General features: G+C 43.5%; 1 protein-coding gene across 1 annotated transcript in view; it reads left to right on the forward strand.

The window, feature by feature from the left end:
- CSMD1 (CUB and Sushi multiple domains 1) overlaps positions 1–23387 on the forward strand; it is a 2556145-nt gene that overhangs the window by 1978244 nt on the left and 554514 nt on the right. Inside the window, exon 23 of the mRNA XM_075598211.1 lies at positions 10388–10544. Coding sequence (XP_075454326.1) covers positions 10388–10544 — 157 coding nt within the window. The remainder of the gene's footprint in view (positions 1–10387; positions 10545–23387) is intronic.

Below are 23387 nucleotides of genomic sequence, written 5' to 3' on the forward strand. Positions count from 1 at the left end.
GTATTCCATTGTGGAACAGTGTTTTATAGGATAATACCTAATAAATTTGGCCCAGTCTTGTCAGAGGCGAGAATACATTTGTGAACCCCAATGATAATTACGGAAATGTATAGTTTTTCCATGATAACCTTCTTGAATCAAAACCAGTCTTTTCTTAAATATCCAAAAGGATTTATATTAACCAATACCATGTCTTTTGAAACAAAAGTATGTATGAATTATACAAACAATGAGTAATTAAGAGTCATGGTATGTGCAAAAGTAAATGAAACACTGGTTTTATCGGCTAAATTAAAGGGGATAAATAGAATCTGGTGTTTAAATAATTACAGATGCGGTGAACATTATTTTAACAAATCACGCGGTGTATACCTCGGAATACCCATGTCATGGTACGGGATTTCTTCCAACCGTTCCACCTTAAACGCGAGTGCAAGCGAGTGCATTAAAGGCATTTTAGTGTTGTGGCTTTTAAACACCTGAAATTGACACAGTAGCACAGTACTGTACACATTACAATTCATTAATTTCATTGCATTTAATTGCACACAATCCATGAAATTCAAACAAAGCAACCGCAATAAACACGTGTGCCTGGGGCGATTGACGGTGTTCAAGCCACGTGGAGTACAGCAGCGCACATGGAAACGGCGTCATGACTTTTTAAAATTATGGCCGCTGCATCTGTAGGTAGATTTTCAGGTGTGAGTTTGGGGGGCCACACCTATATAAAGATCAGAAACTTTGTGAGTTTGGTCTTCAACATACAGTACAGGTATGTGGAAACACGTCATGCAACGATCAAAAGAAATCTGAGAACCTCAGAAAATAAGTTATTGATGCTCATCAGTCTGGAAAGGGTTACTGTCACGGTAGCTTATGACAAGATATAATGAACACCAAATTTTGGGTTGAACTGAACGGGGCTTAGATATAATAAAATATAATTTATTCCTTAAATAAGGTGAACACAGCAATATAGTACAATTAAAAGACAAGAAGGTAACACTTACTTAGGGTTGCGGAATGGAGAAGCATCAGCTAGCAATTCTCCAGCAATCCGGTGACATTCAAGATGGTATCAGAAGAAGAACTAAAAACTGCACGGTTGACACAGTTTATATACTTGTGTAACCCTATTCTTAACATTGAATACAGACTATTGGTGAACAATTATCTGTATCCAATCCCTAACTTGGAGGCACAGATTAACCTATGCCCCCCAGCAAATTAGCCCATGTGTACTGGGACTTTGAGGGTCTTATTTCTGTAGCCCCATAATTAAATCAGGGGCGACGACCAGTCTACAAAATGAAGTCGCTGGCAGGAGCTTCATTGTTTGTAGGTGTAGACATAAAACTTACAAACCACTCCAGTTTGATGTTCCTCCGCCCTCAGGTAACAATTAGAGTGGTAGAGTCGTTTGACCAATACTTGGTTCCTAGACTTTGGGTAAACAATCAGGGCAGTTAACTTTTTGATCACAGTGCTTAGGCTCAATCAGCCGGCTGCCCTTCATGACCTATTAGCCTAGCAGATGGTGTCTGCATTTTCAGAACAGATCCAAAATACTATACATATACACTTTAATATCTACACATATTCATAAGTTCCATTCTGGTGGGCTCAGTGGGTCGAGATTTGCCAGTTTTTAATGCCTACAGTGACTCCACATATTGCCAAAAATCAACTCTCTGCGACCTCCAGAACTGGAGATACAGAAATGCACTTTAAAACATTAAAATACAGGCTTATAATGAAACATGGGAACAGGGGAACATACATTTTCCTGACATGACAAGGTGTAAGCCACATTCCTGGACCGCAGTCCAGTTAACCCCTTACCTCCCTGGTGAGGTCAGGGGGTGGCCATATGGGGTGCAACCCCTTTAATACAGGGCCAACCCCCTCTCTCTCTATACCTCACCTTCTTAATGGGTGACCTGTGGCCCACTGGCCCTAAAGGGGAGTGGGGCACTGCTGGCACCATTAATGAACTCAGTCTCAGAGGGATAGTCCTGACATGAAAGTTCATCAGCATTGCTGTTTTCACTACCCTTTTTGTGCTGAATGGTAAATTCAAACTCTGGCAAGGCCAAGCTCCACCTTAGCAACTTGGCATTCTCCCCTGATGCCCTCTGCAGCCAACTCAGGGGGTTGTGGTCTGTGAGGACCGTGAAAGCCCTTCCATACACATAGGGCTGGAGTTTTTTGAGTTCCCACACAATGGCCATGCACTCTTTCTCAATGGTGGCATAGGCCACCTCTCTGGGGAGTAGTTTTCGGCTGAGGTACACAACAGGGTGCTCTCTACCGTCGTCCCCCACTTGGCTCAACACAGCCCCAATGCCATAGTTCAAGGCATCAGTCTGTATGAGGAAATGTTTGGTATAGTCTGGGGCAGCCAGTATGGGGGCCCCAGCAAGTGCAGTTTTCAGTGCCTGGAAAGCAGTTTCACAGGCAAGAGTCCAGGTAATAAGCACAGGCAGTTGCTTCTTAGTCAAATCAGTCAGGGGTTTGGCCACGGCGCTGTACTGTGGGACAAACTTCCTATAGTACCCTGCGGTGCTCAAAAATGCCATGACCTGTTTCTTGGTTTTTGGAACAGGCCACTGAACTATGGCTTCTACCTTGGCTGGCTCTGGTTTGAGGTGCCCTCCACCCACCCTGTGCCCTAAGTACAGGACCATCCCTACCATACACTTAGTGGGTTTCAAGGTAAGCCCAGCCTCCCTGATCCTATCCAGCACCGTAGCTACATGTCCTAAATGGGAGTCCCAAGAATTACTAAAGACAGCAATGTCATCTAAGTAAGCCCTGGCATAGCTCTGCATCCCTTCCAGTAACCTATTGACCAGGCTTTGGAAGGTAGCCGGGGCATTCTTCATCCCAAATGGCATCACCAAAAACTCATAGAGGCCACTTGGAGTGATGAATGCTGACTTCTCCCTAGCCTCCAGGGTCAGTGGGATTTGCCAATAGCCTTTGCTCAAATCAATGGTGGTCAGATACTTTTCCCCCGCGAGTTCATCCAGTAACTCATCCATGTGGGGCCTGGAGAAGGCATCTGACACCGTCCCAGCGTTGAGCAAGCAGTAGTCCACACAAAACCGGGTGGTCTTGTCCTTCTTAGGGACTAGAACTACCGGGCTTGCGCAAGGACTCTGGGACGGAGTAATTACCCATAGGGTCAGCATCTCCTCTATCTCCCTTTCCATACTGGTCTTGACCTCTGCTGACACTCTATAAGTGTGCTTATGCAGAGGCTGCAGATCCCCTGTGTGCACTGGGTGTTTTGTGAGATGTGTGGTCCCTGGCATGTCAGTGACGAGGGCCCTATACTTAGCTAGCATGTCCCTGGCTTCTCCCTTCTGCCTACCACTTAACTGTGCCTCTATCTCCACCTGTTCCACAGTTGTCCCTGCCTAGCCTCCTCTAGGAGATCAGCAGAGCATTGCTCGCCGGATCCTCCAGTAGTGGGCTACAAATGGCCATTACTGCTCCCATACTCGGTGCTTTGTACTCTTTCAACATGTTAATGTGATATGTCTTGTGCCTCCCAAGCTCTACCTGTACAATGTAGTTGTACTCATTCACCTTTCGGATAACCGGGTACGGTCCCGACCAGGCAGCCATCAACTTGTTCTCCCGAGTGGGTTTGAGAACAAGCACCTGCTGTCCTGGGATGAATTCCCTGCTACGGGCATTCCAGTCATACCATTGCTTTTGCTTGGTCTTAGCGGCCCTGAGGTGGTCCTGGGCCACCCCCATGAGCATCTCTAACCGGTCTCGGAGATCTACTACATACTGGATCACTGAAGCATCAGTAGCAGTAGCCTCCCCTTCCCATCTCTCACGGAATAGGTCCAGAGGTCCACGTACCCTGCGGCCATATAGTAGCTCGAAGGGGGAGAAGCCTGTAGATTCCTGTGGTACCTCTCGGTAGGCAAACAGCAAGTGCTGTAAATGAATCTCCCAGTCTTTCCCCTCCACCTCTATAAAGGTCCGAAGCATCTGCTTCAGGGTACCGTTAAACCTCTCACATAATCCGTTTTTCTGGGGATGGTAAAGGGTAGTGCGCCGGTGCCGTACACCGCATGCATCCCAGAGACAATGTAACAGTTCACTCATGAACTGCGACCCCTGATCGGTTAGGATCTCACTAGGGAAACCTACCCTAGAAAAAATGTTCAGCAAAGCTGCTGCCACTGTTTTGGCATCCATGGTGCCAAGCGCTACCGCCTCAGGGTACCGGGTGGCAAAATCCACCACTTTGAGGATGTAGCGCTTCCCTGACCTGCTAGGAATCATAAGGGGTCCTACAAGATCCATTGCTACTTTCTGGAATGGTTCCCCTATTATCGGTAAGGGTTTCAGGGGTGCCTTCACACGGTCGCACACCTTACCCACTCGCTGGCAGGCATCACAAGAGCGGCAGAAAGTGCCTACATCTCGAGATGCCCCCAGCCAGTAGTAACGCTGTAATAACCGGGCTCGCGTTCTGTTGACCCCCTGATGTCCCGCTAACGGAATAGAGTGAGCTACCCGTAACAGTTGCTGTCGGTACCCCTGGGGCACTACTAGCTGTCGCTTACCGGTCAATTCCTCCTCTATCCCTGGGGTACCTTCTTCTCTATACAGGAGTCCCTTATACCATAGGCAGTGCTCAGTGCCTTCCCCTGCCTGAGATTCGGACGCCTGAAGTCTCACGCTGGCCTGGTAGGGTCTGTCTTCACTGCCTCCCTAAACTGGATTACTAATTCTGGCCACCCCCCAATCAGGTCATTGTCCGGAGAATGGGGAAGGGTGAGGGGGAACAATAAGTCAGTCTGTGGTTGCAACTGATCCTGGCTTACCTCCCCGGGCTCCTCTGCGCCCTCCGCTAACATTGGTCCCAAAGGCTGGGGGACTGGCGCCGCCGCTATTGCCGCTGTCTGGCTCCGGGTAAATGCCGCCACTGCAGCGGGTTTGGGCACTCGGTCGTAGGTGCAGGTCAGAGGACCCACATCGTTGCAAAGAAGAACATCGGCATCCAAACCGGGTAAAACTCACACCTCCCGCACACCCTGGCCCTCCCCAATCCAAAAAGATCCTGGCCACTTGCAAGAAACGTGGCTCTCCATCGGCCACAGTGATCTGTATCCCAGGGCCTGGGAGTAATTCCTCTGGCCGGACGATATCAGGTCGGACCAGGGTCACTGCAGCTCCTGAATCCAGCAAGCCGACTGCTTGCTGGTCACCGATTGTGACCGGGGTGAGATGTCTGCTCCGGCCGTCTGTCTGCTGCAGGTCTGCGCTGAGATGTCCTCCGCTCCTGGCTGTAGGCACCGATGAAACCGGCACAGGCGTTGCATGGGACGTCTCGCTGGGAGTTGGTTCCATGACCGGTCCGGAGTCTGTGGTGGAAGCCACCCGCACGGGGGCTACCGGCTTCGCAGCTGGGGTGCGTTGCCCCTGATGGGGTCCGCTGCAAAGCAGGGGTTCCGGGCAATCTGGTCAGATGTGACCAGGGTGGTTGCAGTTGTAGCACCGGAGCTCGTGCAGGAGCTCCCCCGCCTTCGGTTGACTGCTGCCCGCAGGTGGCCTGAGTGTCCATTGGGGGGTATTGGCAGACTTTCTGGCCGGTGCCGCCGCCACTGCCGCCTTGGCTACTGTTTTGGTGGTCATCAGGGCTCGGCTGGGCACGTAGTCGTCTGCAAGCCTCGCCGCCTCCTGGTAAGTCTTGGGCTTCTTGTCGTACACCCAAGCCCTCACCGCTGGCGGGCTCTGCTGCATGAGCTGCTCCTGAAAGATGAGGTCCAGCAGGCGTTGGTAAGTCCGTGCCTCATAGCCCTCCACCCAGCGTATCCCGTACAAAGCCATGCGGGTCACGTAGGTAACATAGGACTCCTGGGGCTGCCTCTCCTCCTGCCGGAATTTACCCTGGTAGGCTTCAGGGGTAAAACCGTACTGAAACAATAACAGTTCTTTCAGGTGGTCATAGTCATCAGCATACTCATCTGGAAGCGCCATCATCGTCTGTTTAGCCAAGCTGGACAGTAAGGGGTCCAAACGTGCAACCCTATGCTGGGTAAGCACTTTGTACCGCCGACACTGTGTCTCAAAGTTCTTTAAAAAACTGTCGATCAGATCAGTACCTTCCACGAACTTGGTGAGACTGTGCTGATCCAGTTTAAGTTCATCGTTGTTGGGTTGGACAGGGGGGCAATAAGCAGGTCTGTTCACTGCCATACTTATAAACTGCAGCCGCTCCTCCGGTGTACATCTATCTCCCCACGCAGTAAACAGTGCCAACATTTCAGGGGTGAACGGACTGGTAGCCGCAGCAGTCCCTCCCAGGAGGTGCACTCGTTCCCTCCCCGAGATTACGCCGCCCCGGCACTGGGTTCCTTCCCTGATCTCCGGGTGGCTGTATAAAGGCAAGCTGAGCCGTATCCTGAGGCTCTGCAAGCCGGGCTTCATAGTCACCGATTGCGTCAACCATGTCTGCGACCTCCTGGTTCTCATAGGGCAGTCCATATTCACAGCACTGGTCCTTCAGCTGAGCTCGGGTCCTCATGTTGGATGTGCCTTCAGCCTCGCTCATGGTTCACGGTCGCAGCAGTGAGGTGGTGTTACAACTTGTGTTAACTGTTGCACTACTGTGTGTTCAATATCTTTAATCCCAGGAACTCGCAATTACTCTCGAGTTCCCACTATATTACAGGGTCCCACAGAACACTGTAATATAGGTTCAGTTCAATCCCGCCGCTGCCACCAGTTAATTAAAGAGCTTGTCACGGTAGCTTATGACAAGATATAATGAACACCAAATATCTGGGTTGAACTGAACGGGGCTTAGATATAATAAAATAGGTAATACTTACTTAGGGTTGGGGAATGGAGAAGTATCAGCTAGCAATTCTCCAGCAATCCCATGACATTCAAGATGGTATCAGAAGAAGAACTAAAAACTGTAGGGTTGACACAGTTTATATACCTGTATAACCCTATTTTTAACATTGAATACAGACTATTGGTGAACAATTATCTGTATCCAATCCCTAACTTGGAGACACAGATTAACCTATGCCCCCCAGCAAATTAACCCATGTGTACTGGGACTTTGAGGGTCTTATTTCTGTAGCCCCATAATTAAATCAGGGGCGACGACCAGTCTACAAAATGAAGTCGCTGGCAGGAGCTTCATTGTTTATAGGTGTAGACATAACACTTACAAACCACTCCAGTTTGATGTTCCTCCGCCCTCAGGTAACAATTAGAGTGGCAGAGTCGTTTGACCAATACTTGGTTCCTAGACTTTGGGTAAACAATCAGGGCAGTTAACTTTTTGATCACAGTGCTTAGGCTCAATCAGCCGGCTGCCCTTCATGACCTATTAGCCTAGCAGATGGCGTCTGCATTTTCAGAACAGATCCAAAATACTATACATATACACTTTAATATCTACACATATTCATAAGTTCCATTCTGGTGGGCTCAGTGTGTCGAAATTTGCCAGTTTTTAATGCCTACAGTGACTCCACATATTGGCCAAATATCAACTTTCTGCGACCTCCAGAACTGGAGATACAGAAATGCACTTTAAAACATTAAATACAGGCTTATAATGGAACAGGGGAACATACATTTTCCTGACATGACAAGGTGTAAGCCACATTCCTGGACCGCAGTCCAGTTAACCCCTTGCCTCCCTGGTGAGGTCAGGGGTGGCCATATGGGGTGCAACCCCTTTAATACCGGGCCAACCCCCTCTCTCTCAACAGTTACAAAACCATTTCTAAGGATTTGGGGCTCCACCAATCCACTGTCAGACAGTCTACAAATGGAGAAAGATCAAGACCACAGTCACTCTATCCAGGAGCCGTCGGTCTACCAACACCTCTTCAAAAACAAATAGTCAAATCATCCGGGAAGTCACAAAGAACCCCAGAGTAACATCCAAGGATCTGCATGCCACTCTCGCCTTGGCTACTGTGAATTTTCATGACTAAACTATCAGAAAAAGACTCAACAAGAATGTTGTTTATGGAAGGATAGCCAGGATGAAAACACTGCTCTCTAAAAAGAAGATTGATGCCGGTCTGAAGTTTGCCAAAGAGCACATAGATGATTCACAAAACTTCTGGAACAATGTTCGCTTGACAGACGAATCAGAGGTAGAACTTTTTGGCCTTAAAGAGAAATGGTATGTTTGGTGAAAACCAAACACTGCATTCAAACAGAGAACCTCATCTCAACCGTCAAGCATGATGGTGGGAGTGTGATGGTTTGAGGATGCTTTGCTGCCTCATAACCTGGGCGGCTTGCCATGAATTCTGCAGTGTATCAAAAGATTCTAGAGGAGAATGTCAGGCCATCTGTTCATGAGCTGAAGCTGAACCGAAAGTGTGGTCATGAGTTAAAGCAGTTTTAGAAGGAGGAATGTATTGTATTGTATTGTATTGTATGTCTTTATTTATATAGCGCCATTAATGTACATAGCGCTTCACAGCAGTAATACATGTGGTAATCAAATAAATAACAGATAATATAAATAACAGATCATGGGAATAAATGCTTTAGACATTAAGGAAGATGAGTCCCTGCTCCGAGGAGCTTACAGTCTAATTGGTAGGTAGGGAGAACGTACAGAGACAGTAGGAGGGAGTTCTGGTAAGTGCGTCTGCATGGGGCCAAGCTTTATGTATCATGTGTTCAGAATAGCCACAGTGCTATTCATATGCTTCTTTAAGCAAGTGTGTCTTAAGGTGGGTCTTAAAGGTGGATAGAGAGGGTGCTAGTCGGGTACTGAGGGGAAGGGCATTCCAGAGGTGTGGGACAGTCAGTGAAAAAGGTTTAAGGCGGGAGAGGGCTTTAGATACAAAGGGGGTAGAAAGAAGACATCCTTGAGCAGAACGCAAGAGTCTGGATGGTGCATAACGAGAAATTAGGGCTGAGATGTAAGGAGGGGCAGAAGAGTGTAAAGCTTTAAAAGTGAGGAGAAGAATGGAGTGTGAGATGCGGGATTTGATCGGAAGCCAGGAGAGGGATTTCATGAGGGGAGATGCTGAGACAGATCTCGGAAAGAGTAGATTGATTCTGGCAGCAGCGTTTAGGATAGATTGTAGGGGAGACAGGTGAGAGGCAGGAAGGCCGGACAGCAATGGACCACAATTCCTCAAAATCAATGTTAGAGACTGACCAGCATCTACAGGAAACAATTAGTTAAAGTCATTGCTGCTCAAAGGGGTGCAAATAGCTGCTGAATCTAAAGATTCACATACTTTTCCACACATGGATATTAAATGTTGAATCATTTGTGGAAAAAATATATGTTCAAAAAGTATCATGTTTTTGTGTCATTTATTTGAGCAGGTTATTCTTATCTATTATCTATTCTATCTATTCTATCTATTCTATCTATTCTATCTCTTAGAGAGAAGGAGTGGCTCAGTGAGTAAAGACACTGAGTTAGAAATAGGGGAGCCTGGTTCAATTCCCAGTGTCAGCTCCTTGTGACCTTGGGCAAGTCATTTTATCTATCTGTGCCTCAGGCACCAAAAACATAGATTGTAAGCTCCACGGGGCAGGGACCTGTGCCTGCAAAATGTATATGTAAAGCGCTGTGTAAAACTAGCAGCTCTATACAAGAACCTGCTTATTATTATTATTAGGACATAGATTAAGATCTAACAACATTTTAGGTTTGAAATATGTGAAATACTGTATGTGAAATATCTGAAAATCGTACGGGGTTCACAAACTTTTTCTCGCCACTGTACTGTATGTTTACTCAAAGAATAACATGATATGTATGGTCTTTATTAACCCTCTTTTTTCATTCTTTGTTATAATTTACCAGTATATTTTGTTTCTTATACAGTACCTGATGTCAAAACTAAAGTCACCTCATGCTTTGAGTCAAAGATGCAAGGTGACAGCTTAGCTTCATATTCCCAATTTCCTTTTAATAGAAGCTGACAGGAGGGAACAGAGTGGGCATTTTTTCTTTTCTCCCTCAGAAAAAAACACACTGGACTGAAATGTCACAAACCTTTTTTTGAGCCTGTATAAATAGATTATCGAAAAGGCTGAGGTTATGAAATCTCGAAGGATTGGTTCATGTATAAATATTAATTGTATTTGAAAAAGGCTTATAGAAGTTCCAAAACATTATTGAATATATAAATCCTGACAGCAAGTACATTTTTGGAGTCTTTCATCTGACCTGCTAAAATTAACACTTCAAACTTGAAATTCTGCTTTTAGCTACCTATAGTTTTATAGGGTGAATTATGCAAAGGTATATGATTTGCCATTGTTGTAGAAATGTTTTTTTTTTCTCCTTTTTAAATACAGTTTGAGAAACCTCATATGATTATGTTTCTGTATTGTTAATTTTAAGGTTTTTGATGGGAAAGACAGTTCTTCGCGTCTCTTGGGAGCTTTCACTAAAAACGAGCTAATGAAATTGATTCTAAATAGTACTTCAAATCATTTGTGGATAGAATTTAACACCAATGGGTCAGATACTGACCAAGGATTTCAGCTCACATATACCAGTAAGTAACTCCAAAGTATTTTTTACCATTGTTATTTCCATTTATCTTTGGCACTATACTGAAGATTATTTTCATCTAATACATCTAATCCTGAATATGTCCTTTTTCATCTATTGTTTGTCTTAGAATTATTTAGAATATAACTTTGAATGGAATCTGAAAAGCGGGATATAACCTCACATTCCCAGAAACTGTCAGAGCTGCCTCATTTAACTTAAAATCCACATGGTCTGCTACAATGCTGTTCAATATAGATTTTTGAATGTATGTATGAGTTGTAATGCATTCGTGCAGAATTTTAGAGAAGCAGCATGGGAGAAGAATGGAGTAACACCCTGGGGAATAATTTTTTCTTCCCAATGGGCCAACCTGCTGTGCCAATCTCTACTTCTTAGGAAAAGCAAACCACAGCCTGAACTGTTACAATTTACGGGAAGAATACTGACAATGTTTTATTTCTATGCACTACTGCACCCATTTACATTTAAAAATTGCTACCATTTTCCACATTTGTCTCTTAATTCAAGAAAATCCTTGTAAAAGTTTTAACAGACATTGAACTGAGCATACTGTTTTTGAAAAAGGCTAGTTATTGACACATGCCATACTGAGAAAAAAAAGCAGCAATAACAAATTTCTATTGATCATTGCTGAGTTACTGTATAAAGAAGTTTTAGGGAAATGGCTGTTACAACACTGCCAGTGCTGAGTAAGGCTGCCATCTACACCAACATCCCAGGCTTTCTAAAAATGATGACTGCTAACTCACAACCTTCACCCATATTACAATTACAACTTAAAATACAGTACCTGTGCAGAAAGCATAAATGTAAGGCATTAAAACAAAAACATCCACTGGGTGATGACTATAGCTTATATGACAGCAAGCTTGACAGCACACAAGGTTAATAAATAGGTACAAATTATTAACCTAAATTAGCTATGATGCAGTTTAAAGGTTAAAGGTTTACTGTACTCTGATCTGTCAACACATACATAAAAAATGAATTTACGGTGGTTTTGAAGTTATTGTTCTGCCATCCGTAAGCACACACATAAAGAAGATGAGAAGATTTAGTGTTCAGTAACTATTAGTAGGGATATTTGTTAATGTAGTATACAGTAGTTTATTTATTTTACATAATGTATTTATATTACAATGATTTGTGGTTTAATACAGTTTCTATTGCTTATGAATTTAATTGATATTTGTATTAATGGTTTATGCCTCAACATGCATTTGAAACAGTAACTAGATTCTCTATTATCATCCTAATGCTAAATCACAAAAAAGATTTATAAAAGTTATTCTATTTTTGATTAGCACAACATTAGTTACTCATGAAAGTGAATTCTTAGTCATTCCTAATAATGAAATAATGAATTACATTAATAATTACATTAATATGTAGCGCTGCTTCTCCCACCCTCTGGGAGATTTACCCTGGATACTGTCCTCTATGGTGCTCGGTACCTGTTTGGCACAGGAGATGCTCAGTGTTCCGCGCTGTAGGAAAGAGGACAGACTCACGGTTATCCATGAAGTTCTTTCTTGGTGCCAGCGCCTCCAGCCATAGAGGGCTCCAGTAGAAATGAAGACAATCCCCACCATGACAGTCTTTTATCCCCATACATCTGTCCAATAGATTGCGACTCAGCCAGATTTATAAAAAGGGATGGTCTTTATTATGCAGCCACTGCTGATGTTCTTACAGCAATTGCAATCAGTTAGCAGGATAGCTTCCAGGCTCCCGGGTGGTAGCCTGCTGATAATGATGAGGCCTTACTAGAGTAGTGGAATTCACCCATCCCATGAGAGGCTGAGCACGTCTTCCTCCAAGCCAGGAGGAGACTTGGCTTACATCCTCATTCCTCAAGGAGGAACAGAGACTCACACCCCCACCCTGTGAGGGCTGTTTTTTCTCTATAATGTAGGGCACCTCCACTTTAGTGCCAAAAGGGGTGGGCACAGGCTCTGCATCCTTATTGGACAGACACAGACTCCCATGTCATCTCCACCTCTGCCACTCACAGAAGCTGCAGGAGCCCCATATGATAGCCAGTCACTGTCTGAATCTTAGTACAACTTACATGACAGGGAAGGCAGAAAGATAGCTGGCCCAGCCATGGCTATAAACATATTTGTAGAATACAACTACTTTGTATAAACATATGTTTGTAAATAACAGGTTACTCAAGCAAATATGTTGGTAATTAACTACATCTTTAGTTTAACATTAAAAAAAGTAGAATTAAAGTATTTCACTATCTTTATTCCACTTGTGTCACTTGACATATTTTTATTATGTAGCCAGGTCACCCTTTGCCCCCTGCGACCCCCTCGGGAGCCTCCGTGGGCACAAGCGATGATGGGTACTGCCGGAGGCCAGCGGCAGACCCGACGGCCATCCCAAGGGTGGGGGCCGTTGCAGGGAGCGGTGCGCTGTCTCCGCGAGCGGGCCGGTTGCCGGGGACGCGATCGGGCCATTGCTAAGGCCGCGGTCGCGTCTCTAAGGTCCCGGCGGCCGGCGAGGAGAGCGCCGCCATTGCGCTTCAAGTCGCGCATGCGCAGTGATCGCGCGAGGGCAGGAGAGCCCCAGATAGGTCGCGCATGCGCAGATAGGGGTAGGGAGCTAAGGCAGCTCTTAGGAGGTCGCGCGAGAGTAGGGAAGCATAGGGAGAGCTTGAGGCGGCCATTAGGAGTTAGTGTAGGCAGAGGGGAGGAACACACGCGGTCCCAATGTTATTGTAGGGGCCTCGGGACTACAATTCCCATGAGGCATAGCGAGGCAGGCACCAGGTGCTTGATAGGAGCCAATAGAGATGTAGGACTGCCCTGGAGGAAAAGAGATACATTTCCCGGGCTTTGCATGAGTCACGTCAGTCAGGAAGAAGCAGAGCAAGGAGGCAGACAAGGGAAGGAGGTAGGGTGCAGGAGAGAGGGACTCCCCTGTATTAGGCCAGCACCCCCTTTGGTCCAGGATAGCTCAGCTCCCCAGTAAGGTGAGTGTTGCCAGGGGCAGCCCTCAGGTTAGGGACCCTGCCACTTACATTAGTGGGAGCTGAGAGAAGGAAGTCTGCAGTTAGAGAGTTGGAGTCAGGGAGCTGTTAGGGAAGTAGGGTGTAGGGAGCAAGTGCAGCTTCTGCCCCATATAGGTACCTACACTCCAGGTAGACCCCAACTCCCCACTAGTTGGGTGGGTAACTGTTCAGAAGGTGATAGAGAGTTGGAGCTAGGGAGCTGTGAGGGAAGAAGGGTGCGGGGAGTGAGAGCAGCTCCTGCACCCCATAGGTACCCACACCCCAGGTAGGCCCCAACCCCCCGCTAGCGTAGTGGGTTAAGTACTGAGGGAGGCCCAAGATAGGGACGCTGCCCTTAGTGTTGTTAGAGTGCTGCATTGTCAGGGTCACAGCGAGCAGTGCTGTGAGGTCTGATAGGCAGGCACCTTGTTGCACAGCACGTTGGCTGCAGCCTCCAGTGAGTTACAGCTTGCTGCGGTAGGCGCTGGGACTAGTCAGAGAGTAGTGGGTCTGGAGAAGGGCTATAGCTGTTCTAGTCACCTTGAGGTAGCGTTAGGGGTAGGATGCCTGAAGGGATAGCCTGTTAACGAGGTCAGGAATTCTGGAGAGGATCTGCACTAGGCTAGCCAACAGTAGGTAGACGCCCAAGTACTGCATGGAAGAGTACTCTAGTCCATTCCAGATCACTTACCGAAGGGACTTGGGTAGTTGGGGGAGTGGGACAGGTCATTACCCCTGCAGGCCCTAGGAGTTCCCCAAGCCACTACAGGTTGCTGTACTACAGGGACAGGCCCTAGGTTAGGGTTCCTGTCACGTTAGTACCATTTATATAGATAGGGACACAGCGGCTGCTGCTGTTCCTGTGGAAGCGGTTGGACCCACGTTGGGGTCCTCAGAGACGATTCCAGAGTGGGACCGCCCTAGCGGTCCGCACGTGCAAGGAGTTCGGTTGGAGGATCAGACGGACTCATCACACGTCTGACCCTTTGAGAAGTTTGTTGCTGACCCGAGCACCGGAGTGCTCGGCAGGTATTATACCATCACATGTGCACCAACAGGCCTAGAGGTTCTTAGTGACTGCGCAGTCACCCATTGACTATCTCTGTAGGAGTACGGGACATTGGGTGGGGTTCTTGGGACACTGGGTGGGATCACCTAGTGTTTGGGAATCGTCCTGCGAGACGTCACTGTTAGTGTCTCACCGTGAGAGAGACACAGGTTATCATTATTCCTCGTTAGTAAAGTCCTTAGTTATATAATCACTGTGTGTGTAGTTTCTTATTGGGTTCCTATGTAGGGTCATTCTACACTTACATAGAATCCTACACAGGTGGAGGCGCTGAAAGAAGATTCGTTCCAGAGGATTCACCCCAGGCTCTCACTAGCGGAGGCTCAGACCTCCTGTGAGCCTACAGGTATACGCACCACACCGGTAACACCGCATGTTCTACTCACCCACACTATATATGAGATTGGGTGGGGTGGAATACCCGTTACAATTATTTGCATAGAGCTTTCAGCCCATTACAGAGCTACTGTACATGTTTCATACAGTAATAAGAAACAACATACTGACAAAAGGTAGGCATTGTATTTTATTGCACAATTTTATCACGAGCATAAAACTTTGACACCATCATAAAACTGGTGTATAATATATTTTACAATGAATAAAATCCTGACAAAGTGTATACAGTACATTGTATGGGGTTTTGAAAACTATTCAAATGTTATATTTACGCACCTTTCAATTTCAAAGATCTTTGCATTGAAGAAAATAACCCCAGGAGTGGAATGTTTTCTTTATGGGAACCTCTGAAGGAGATTTCTGTTCTTCCGATTGTCTATTTCATTTTTTCACCAAAATATAGTTACAAGTAAACAGTCAAGAAGGGATTTGAACAGAATGACTGTAAAAGATTGTCACTGTATCAAAAATGTAAACATACCTTATCGCACCATGCCTCTAAAATATGACCCTGAACACCACTTCTTAAAAATTATTTTCTTTGAGTGCTGAGATATGAAAATTGGAAAAACAAAACCCTCTGGATATTCTTGGAACTGGTTGGAAATGATTCAAGGTGCAAAAGAAACAGCAGGCAGCCTTGACCTAATACTACAGAGACAGAAATAAAGAACCAAGGAGTAGATAGTGTTTTTTTAATAAGTGTCTCAATAATAACCGATAGTTTTTACAGACCATTCACATCTGATCTTCTATGGAGAAATGACCCAGCCAGTATTTACTGCTTTAATGCTGTTTTCAAGAACAAAAGTGGATGGCCTCAATAAGTGTTGGAAGCAATTATCCTGATCCTTCATTGTCCTTACTGACATGCTCTGCTAATATTAGAAATAAATCCAATATGACCGTTAGTGCCAGAGAAATCCCCCCAAACAGTGTACTTCCCCCCTGTGTTGGTAACTTTTCAGGGGCCAATTTATTGACAATATTTACCGGAATCTGAACGTACTTTTTTTTAAATCATCTACGAGTGCTAAAATAAGATTTCAACAAGTCTTACTGCATTAAATATTTACATTAAAATGTCAGACAGACATTTTACTGCTAAAGAGAGTACTAAAGAAAAATATAATGCTTATATTCAGGCTTCTAGCAGTACATATTTTTTTTCAATTACATCTTGCAAAATATATTAAGTGCAAAATAGATATATGTTCAGTATGTAAGTACTATATACTGTACTCTGAATGAAATTACTAGACATTCTTATAAGGCAGACATACACTATAACAAAACTCTTAGTAAATTTCAATGTAAGCATTGTTAAAAAGGTATAAATTATCAGTTTTAATTGGGGTAAATTGGACATTAGCTTCCCTTGACTTTTGCATACGAGTGGCCATAGTGTATGCACATAAAAATTTAAGATAAGGGTATATGTACTGTATTCTTGAAAACGAGGCTTGGATCGGTGTACTGGGCCATGAACAAAAATGAAGCATAATCTATTTGTGGAATTTTGCCCTTTTGAATATAAAGCACTCAAGCAGTGGTGAAGAGGCTGACATACAGGCAGAAGTTAGCAGAGAACACGAAACAGACAGAGATGGGAACAGAGGAGCTGAGAGAGAATAAAAAATATAATTACATTTTATATGTATTATAAGTAGGTATTTTACATAGGCATAGAGAAAATGAGATGCCACCATCTTACCCGTGTCTACATCTATAAGTATTGAAGAAGTGTACACTAATACTATAATGGACATCTATGAAAATTCCACATAAACCATTAGAGTACATAGAGACAAAAGCAATATAAGGATAAGTAAAGGTGTGTGTTGGAAATGAGAGTAGAGGTACTGTATAACCAGGGAGACATAGATTAGCGAAATAAACAGTGGCTTTTATTTAGCCTATATCTTTTTTAAAAAAAACACAGCTTTAAGTCAGCACCAAAATAAACCAAACAGCCTTTCCCTTTGTAAGGGCTTAATCACACTTCCCAGTCCCTATCTGCAGGGCTGGAAGGATAGGCTTCTTACCAGCCTCTGACTCAAAATCCAAAGAGTTACATATTATCAGGGGCCTTTTGCCTCAGTCCGGAACCTGGTTGTTGTCCATGGGGTGCACTCTCTGGCAGGTTCCAGAGACTGCTGCATCCTGGAATAGCATGTCTGGTTCACGGGGATCCCTCTCTCACAGCACACATTTACTTGGTGCTAGAGAAATACCCTGCAGATTAAGCAGGAAGCTTTCTACCTGACAGATGAGCCAGGTGGAGACTGGCTAAGTGTCTGTAGTTGAAATTAACCAGCTTCCTGCTGGACTCAACAGCCAGATACAGGCTTTCTATTGGGTGCTCTATTTAGACAGGGGTTAAGGCCCTGTCACAGAGTGCAACAGGGATAAATGATGTCACCAAATCTTTTCACAGCAACACTTGAAGAATTTTTCAACAAATTCAATTGAAAAGAGAAAAGAATCAAAATCAACAGTAAATACTTGAGCCCCTATGATTTGCAGAAAACTTTGTTATTTCTACAAATAATAAAAGACATCCAGCAGCAAATCAGAGAACTCACTGAAGCAAGTAAGGAGGTGAGCCTCCATAGGTATGTTCAACAACTCTGCAATGATTGAAATTAATGCAATAGAACTAGAAGAATTTTAAAGCTATGTTTACCTTGTAAGTAACAATGGATGGGAACCTTTTGAATAACAACAATAGGAGAATAAACATGAGATGGAGCACATTGAGAAGAAACAAGGCAATCTTTTAGGGGAGCCTTTCACTGTGACTCAATGTGTATACATAAATATATCATCTACATTCTTATAAGCCAGACATACACTATAACAAAACTCTTAGTAAATTTCAATGTAAGCATTGTTAAAAAGGTATAAATGATCAGTTTTAATTGGGGTAAATTGGACATTAGCTTCCCTTGACTTTTGCATACGAGTGGCCATAGTGTATGCACATAAAAATTTGAGATAAGGGTATATGTACTGTATTCTTGAAAACGAGGCTTGGATCGGTGTACTGGGCCATGAACAAAAATGACATGAACAAAAATGACATATAATATATATATATATATATATATATATATATATATATATATATATATATATATATATATATATATATATATATATATATATATACAATAATAATAATAATAAAAAAAAATATATATATATATATATATATAAAATAAAGAATCACTTTACATAACCCCCCCCCCCCCCACAAAGATGGGATTTCAGCCTGCAGATACGTTCTGGGATTGCAGGAGTCACTCACAGAGACAGTGACTAAATGCATCGAATTTATTCTGACCCATAACTACTTCACATTTGGAAATAACATATACCTCCAGACAACTGGGACCACTATGGGCACTCGGAAGGCGCCACAGTATGCCAATCTGTTCTGCGCAAAACTAGAAAGTGACTTTTTTTCATCTGTTACTTGAAACCCCTTACATATCTTCGGTACATCAATGACATCTTCCTGGTTTGGACCTCTGGTGAACAGGACCTCATACAGTTCCATGAGAACGTCGATACTTTCCACCTGACCATCAACCTCAAACTCACCCATTCCCGAACAAAGTATATTTGTTAGACATCACCATTACTTTAAAGAACAATCAACTACAGACTTATGTATACCGCAAACCTACAGACAGAGCCAGCTATTTGAGGGATAACAGCTTCCACCACAAACAAACTAAGCATGCAACCATCTACAGTCAAACCATACAATACAACCGGATATGCTCTGGCAGAGCAGAAAGAGGCCAGCGGATTACAGCCTTGAGATCAGATTTCATAAACTGTGGATATAACCACAGACTTGTAGACCAGCAAATCCACAAAGCCACCAGAATACCAAGAAGTGATCTCCTTGAATACAGACAGAAAGAGACATGCAACTGGTCATTTGGTGGTCATATATAACCCACACCTAGAAGCCCTGCGCAAGATCGCCAGGGAACTACAACCCATTCTCCAGGAAGATATAAGTCTGCAAAAGGTCTTCCTTATTATCACCCTTTTATGATATACAACCTCATAATCTCAAGAAAATGATGGTGAGGAGTAAACTATTCAACAGTACTACTGAATGCGGGACAAAACCGTGCCAGGGCGCAAGATGCAAAACCTGCATAATGCTCCACACAGCGGGCACAATACAAATACCACACAGTAATCTGGAGTACAAAATCAGAGGAAGGTTCACCTGTTCCTACAGCAATGTCGTGTACCTCATCATGTGCATCAAATACCCAGGGGGCTGCTACTACATAGGTGATATGGGACAGGGGCTAAACAAGAGAATGAATCTGCATTACCACTGCATCACACACAGAACAAGAGACAGTCCTGTCGGCGAATATTTCTCTGACTCTGGCCATAAGATGAACGAACTGAGGGTTGCCATACTCAAAGGTAATCTTAGAACACAGAAAGAGAGATGGTTGCATGAAAACAAATTTATGCAACTGTTCGGAACCCTTAGCAGTGGCCTAAACCAAGAGCGCAGTTTCATGAGTCACAATCCTCACAAGGGAACTCTCTTCCCATGAGTGCTAAAGGTCATGTCTATACATACTGCACTATAAGAATGCACACCCAGCTGTCTCTTACACATATTAATGTACAGTGTAATTCTATCCCTATATACCAATAGGGACCACATAGTATTGTATTGTATTATATGTCTTTATTTATAGAGCGCCATAAATGTACATAGCGCTTCACAGCAGTAATACACGTGGTAATCAAATAAATAACAGATAATATAAATAACAGATCATGGGAATAAGTGCTTTAGACATAAACGTAACATTAAGGAAGAGGAGTCCCTGCCCCGAGGAGCTTACAGTCTAATTGGTAGGTAGGGAGAACGTACAGAGACAGTAGGAGGGAGTTCTGGTAAGTGCGTCTGCAGGGGGCCAAGCTTTATGTATCATGTGTTCAGAATATCCACAGTGCTATTCATATGCTTCTTTAAGCAAGTGTGGCACACAATCGTAACTCCTCCCCCCCATGCTTTGTTGATGTCATCATACATGAAGTCACATTGGATATCATTAATGACATAACAAATTAAATCAGCAATGCATCACTAATGACATCACATATGTCATCAGCAATGACATCACTGATGATAACACATATGACATCACAAATGACATGATCCGTCACATTAGTGAATGTGGGTTACATAAAGTTAATTATGGAATTGGTGAAGTTGATACCGCATATGTAAGGATGTATGTAGCACACTAAGCATTACTACTATAGCTAAGCTTAGCCGAGACAGTCCCATTTTTTTGTCCTGGTTGTACAAAATTGTAGTAAATGTCCCAGTTTTGTCCCCTCAAATGTGAGTTTGTTTTACCTATCATGGTATCCTAAAGTTTTTTAATAAAATTGAATTACACTATATTTGTGTTTTTACTTCCCTATATGTACATGATATACCTGTGAGACGGAGGACAGGCTATTGGAACCCTGGAGCAGCTCCTTATGGTTGTTTGGAATAAGAAGCTCTGTGAAGAGTGAGAGATCATCACCCGGTCCAGATCCCAGGGTGGATAAAAGGCCCTTTATAAACTATTATTCTTTGAGTGCATATCTTACAATTTAAGGTGTCAATTACCAGTACATACTACCCTATGTTCTCTTATCTTTTCTCCATTTGCGCCTAGGTCATTTTTGTCGTATCTACATTTTACAGCTACTGTGGAGCTGTGGACCTAAAAGGCAGCAGGTTAGAATAGGGGCAGGTAGATTGAAAGGGTTATTACCTTCCGGTATATGTGGTTAAATTGTAATTATTGAGTTTATATTATAGGATTGCGCAGTGTTTATTCTGTATTAATTATATATATATATATATATATATATATATATATATATATATATATATATATATATATATATAATAAATAGATAAGAGCAAGGCACTCCGTCTGGTAGATAAAAGGGGGTGCAAATCCTAAATGAACCAAATAGGTAATACGATACCGTGTGACCGAATATCAGAGGCAGCACTCCACGAGGTAGTCAAAAGATTTTGTATTTAGTGAGCCATAAAAACCAACGTTTCGGTCCTCCACACGGCACCTTTCTCAAGGTGATGTACCTTGAATGTTCACGGTTATTGAAATTAGACCCAAGAAAGTGATTTTGTTTTGCTTTTTCAGTTTATCTTTATTTTATTCTTTATGCTGATGCCTATGCATATGCTTTCTTTCTCAATCCCTGTTTCATGCTTCTCTATCCTCTGTTTGCTGTGTATTATCATCTACTTTTTCAATATTGATGTTGTTTTGCTTTTTCTGCCTCTCTTTATTTGATTTTTGATGGTTATTTCCAAAATTATTTACTAATGTGTTCTCTCTTGATTGCTGTTTCTTCCTGCTCTGTTCTTTTATGCTTCCTTCTAGTACCCTCCTTCCCATCCAAACCCTTTCCCACGCAGACATATAATGGAGGCTATGAATGAAAGGTTATATATATATATATATATATATATATATATATATATATATATATATATATATATATAAAAATAGGCTATACGATACCGTGTGAGCAGATATCAGAGGCAGCACTCCAGGAGATAGTCAAAAAAATGGTATTTAATGTGACATATAAACCAACGTTTCGGTCCTCCACACGGGACCTTTCTCAAGGTGATGTACCTTGAATGTTCACGGTTATTGAAATTAGACCCAAGAAAGTGATTTTGTTTTGCTTTTTCAGTTTATCTTTATTTTATTCTTTATGCTGATGCCTATGCATATGCTTTCTTTCTCAATCCCTGTTTCATGCTTCTCTATCCTCTGTTTGCTGTGTATTATCATCTACTTTTTCAATATTGATGTTGTTTTGCTTTTTCTGCCTCTCTTTATTTGATTTTTGATGGTTATTTCCAAAATTATTTACTAATGTGTTCTTTCTTGATTGCTGTTTCTTCCTGCTCTGTTCTTTTATGCTTCCTTCTAGTACCCTCCTTCCCATCCAAACCCTTTCCCACGCAGACATATAATGGAGGCTATGAATGAAAGGTTATATATATATATATATATATATATATATATATATATATATATATATATATATTGTGACAAACGGCTTACTCCGGGGCTCCGCCGTCTGTCCGGGACTGTTAGAACACGGTCTTTTAGGGTAGGTTAAATGATGAGACGTCACGTACTGTTCCTTTAAACAGGCTATGCCTGGTTTATTCAGTCCCAGGCACTGAGACTGCCACAGTTTAAACAGAAAACAAAGCCAAACAAAAAGCTGCTCGTCTGAGCGATAACTTAAACTTAGATGTCCCTGACTCAGAGTTGGAAGTGGCTTGTCCACTTCCACCAACAAAATAAGTACCTTTGCAGTCTTTAGACAAACTAACAGAATGAATGAAGCGATTTGGGAAAGAGGCTTTCTCACCCCTCTGCAGTTCAGCAGCCTTCCAGGCTCTTGGGCGGGGGCCCAGAGGAAACAGGAAACAGGTCTTATATACCTGAACTCTAATCAGCATGACAGGTGACAGAAAACAGGCAGCAGACAAACTGTGGAATGGAGTGCCTGTACCACGAGGCTGCCCTGTTCAGCTTAGACAGGACAGAAACTGTTCAGTATCCTGGGAGCCCTGTATATGGAGTTTATTACCAACCCCTGGTTTCTGTCACATATCCTCCCCCCCAGCTCAGACCTCGAGGGGTGAGCGACCATGGATATTAGGGAGTGCATCCTTGACAACCCGTCGGCATTGCCATGTTTGTGCCCAGACCTGTGTTCCACAGAAAATTTAAAGGGCTGTAGGCTTAGGAACCACCTGGTCACCCTAGCGTTCTTCTCCCTATTTTGACACATCCAGGTAAGGGGTGCATGATCTGTGACCAATCGGAACTTTCTCCCCAACAGATAATACTTGAGTGTCTCTACAGCCCACTTTATTGCGAGACACTCTTTCTCGACTATGGAGTAATTTTTCTCCTGGGGATTTAGTTTCCTACTTAAATAAAGGATGGGGTGCTCCTCCCCTTGAGACTCCTGGGAGAGTACCGCCCCCAGCCCTACCTCAGATGCGTCGGTTTGGACTACGAACTCTTTGGAGAAGTCAGGTGTGACCAACACTGGTTGGGCACAGAGAGCTTCTTTCAGGCTTCTAAAGGCCTGTTCGGCTTCGGGGGACCACTTTACCATTAGCGGTCCTCTTGCTTTTGTGAGGTCGGTTAGTGGGGTTGCCTTAGTTGCAAAATTGGGAATAAACCTCCTATAGTAGCCAATTAACCCCAAAAAGGTCCTTACTTGTTTTTTTG

The sequence above is a fragment of the Ascaphus truei genome, chromosome 4, assembly GCF_040206685.1.
Source record: "Ascaphus truei isolate aAscTru1 chromosome 4, aAscTru1.hap1, whole genome shotgun sequence".
In the NCBI taxonomy this organism is placed as follows: domain Eukaryota; kingdom Metazoa; phylum Chordata; class Amphibia; order Anura; family Ascaphidae; genus Ascaphus; species Ascaphus truei.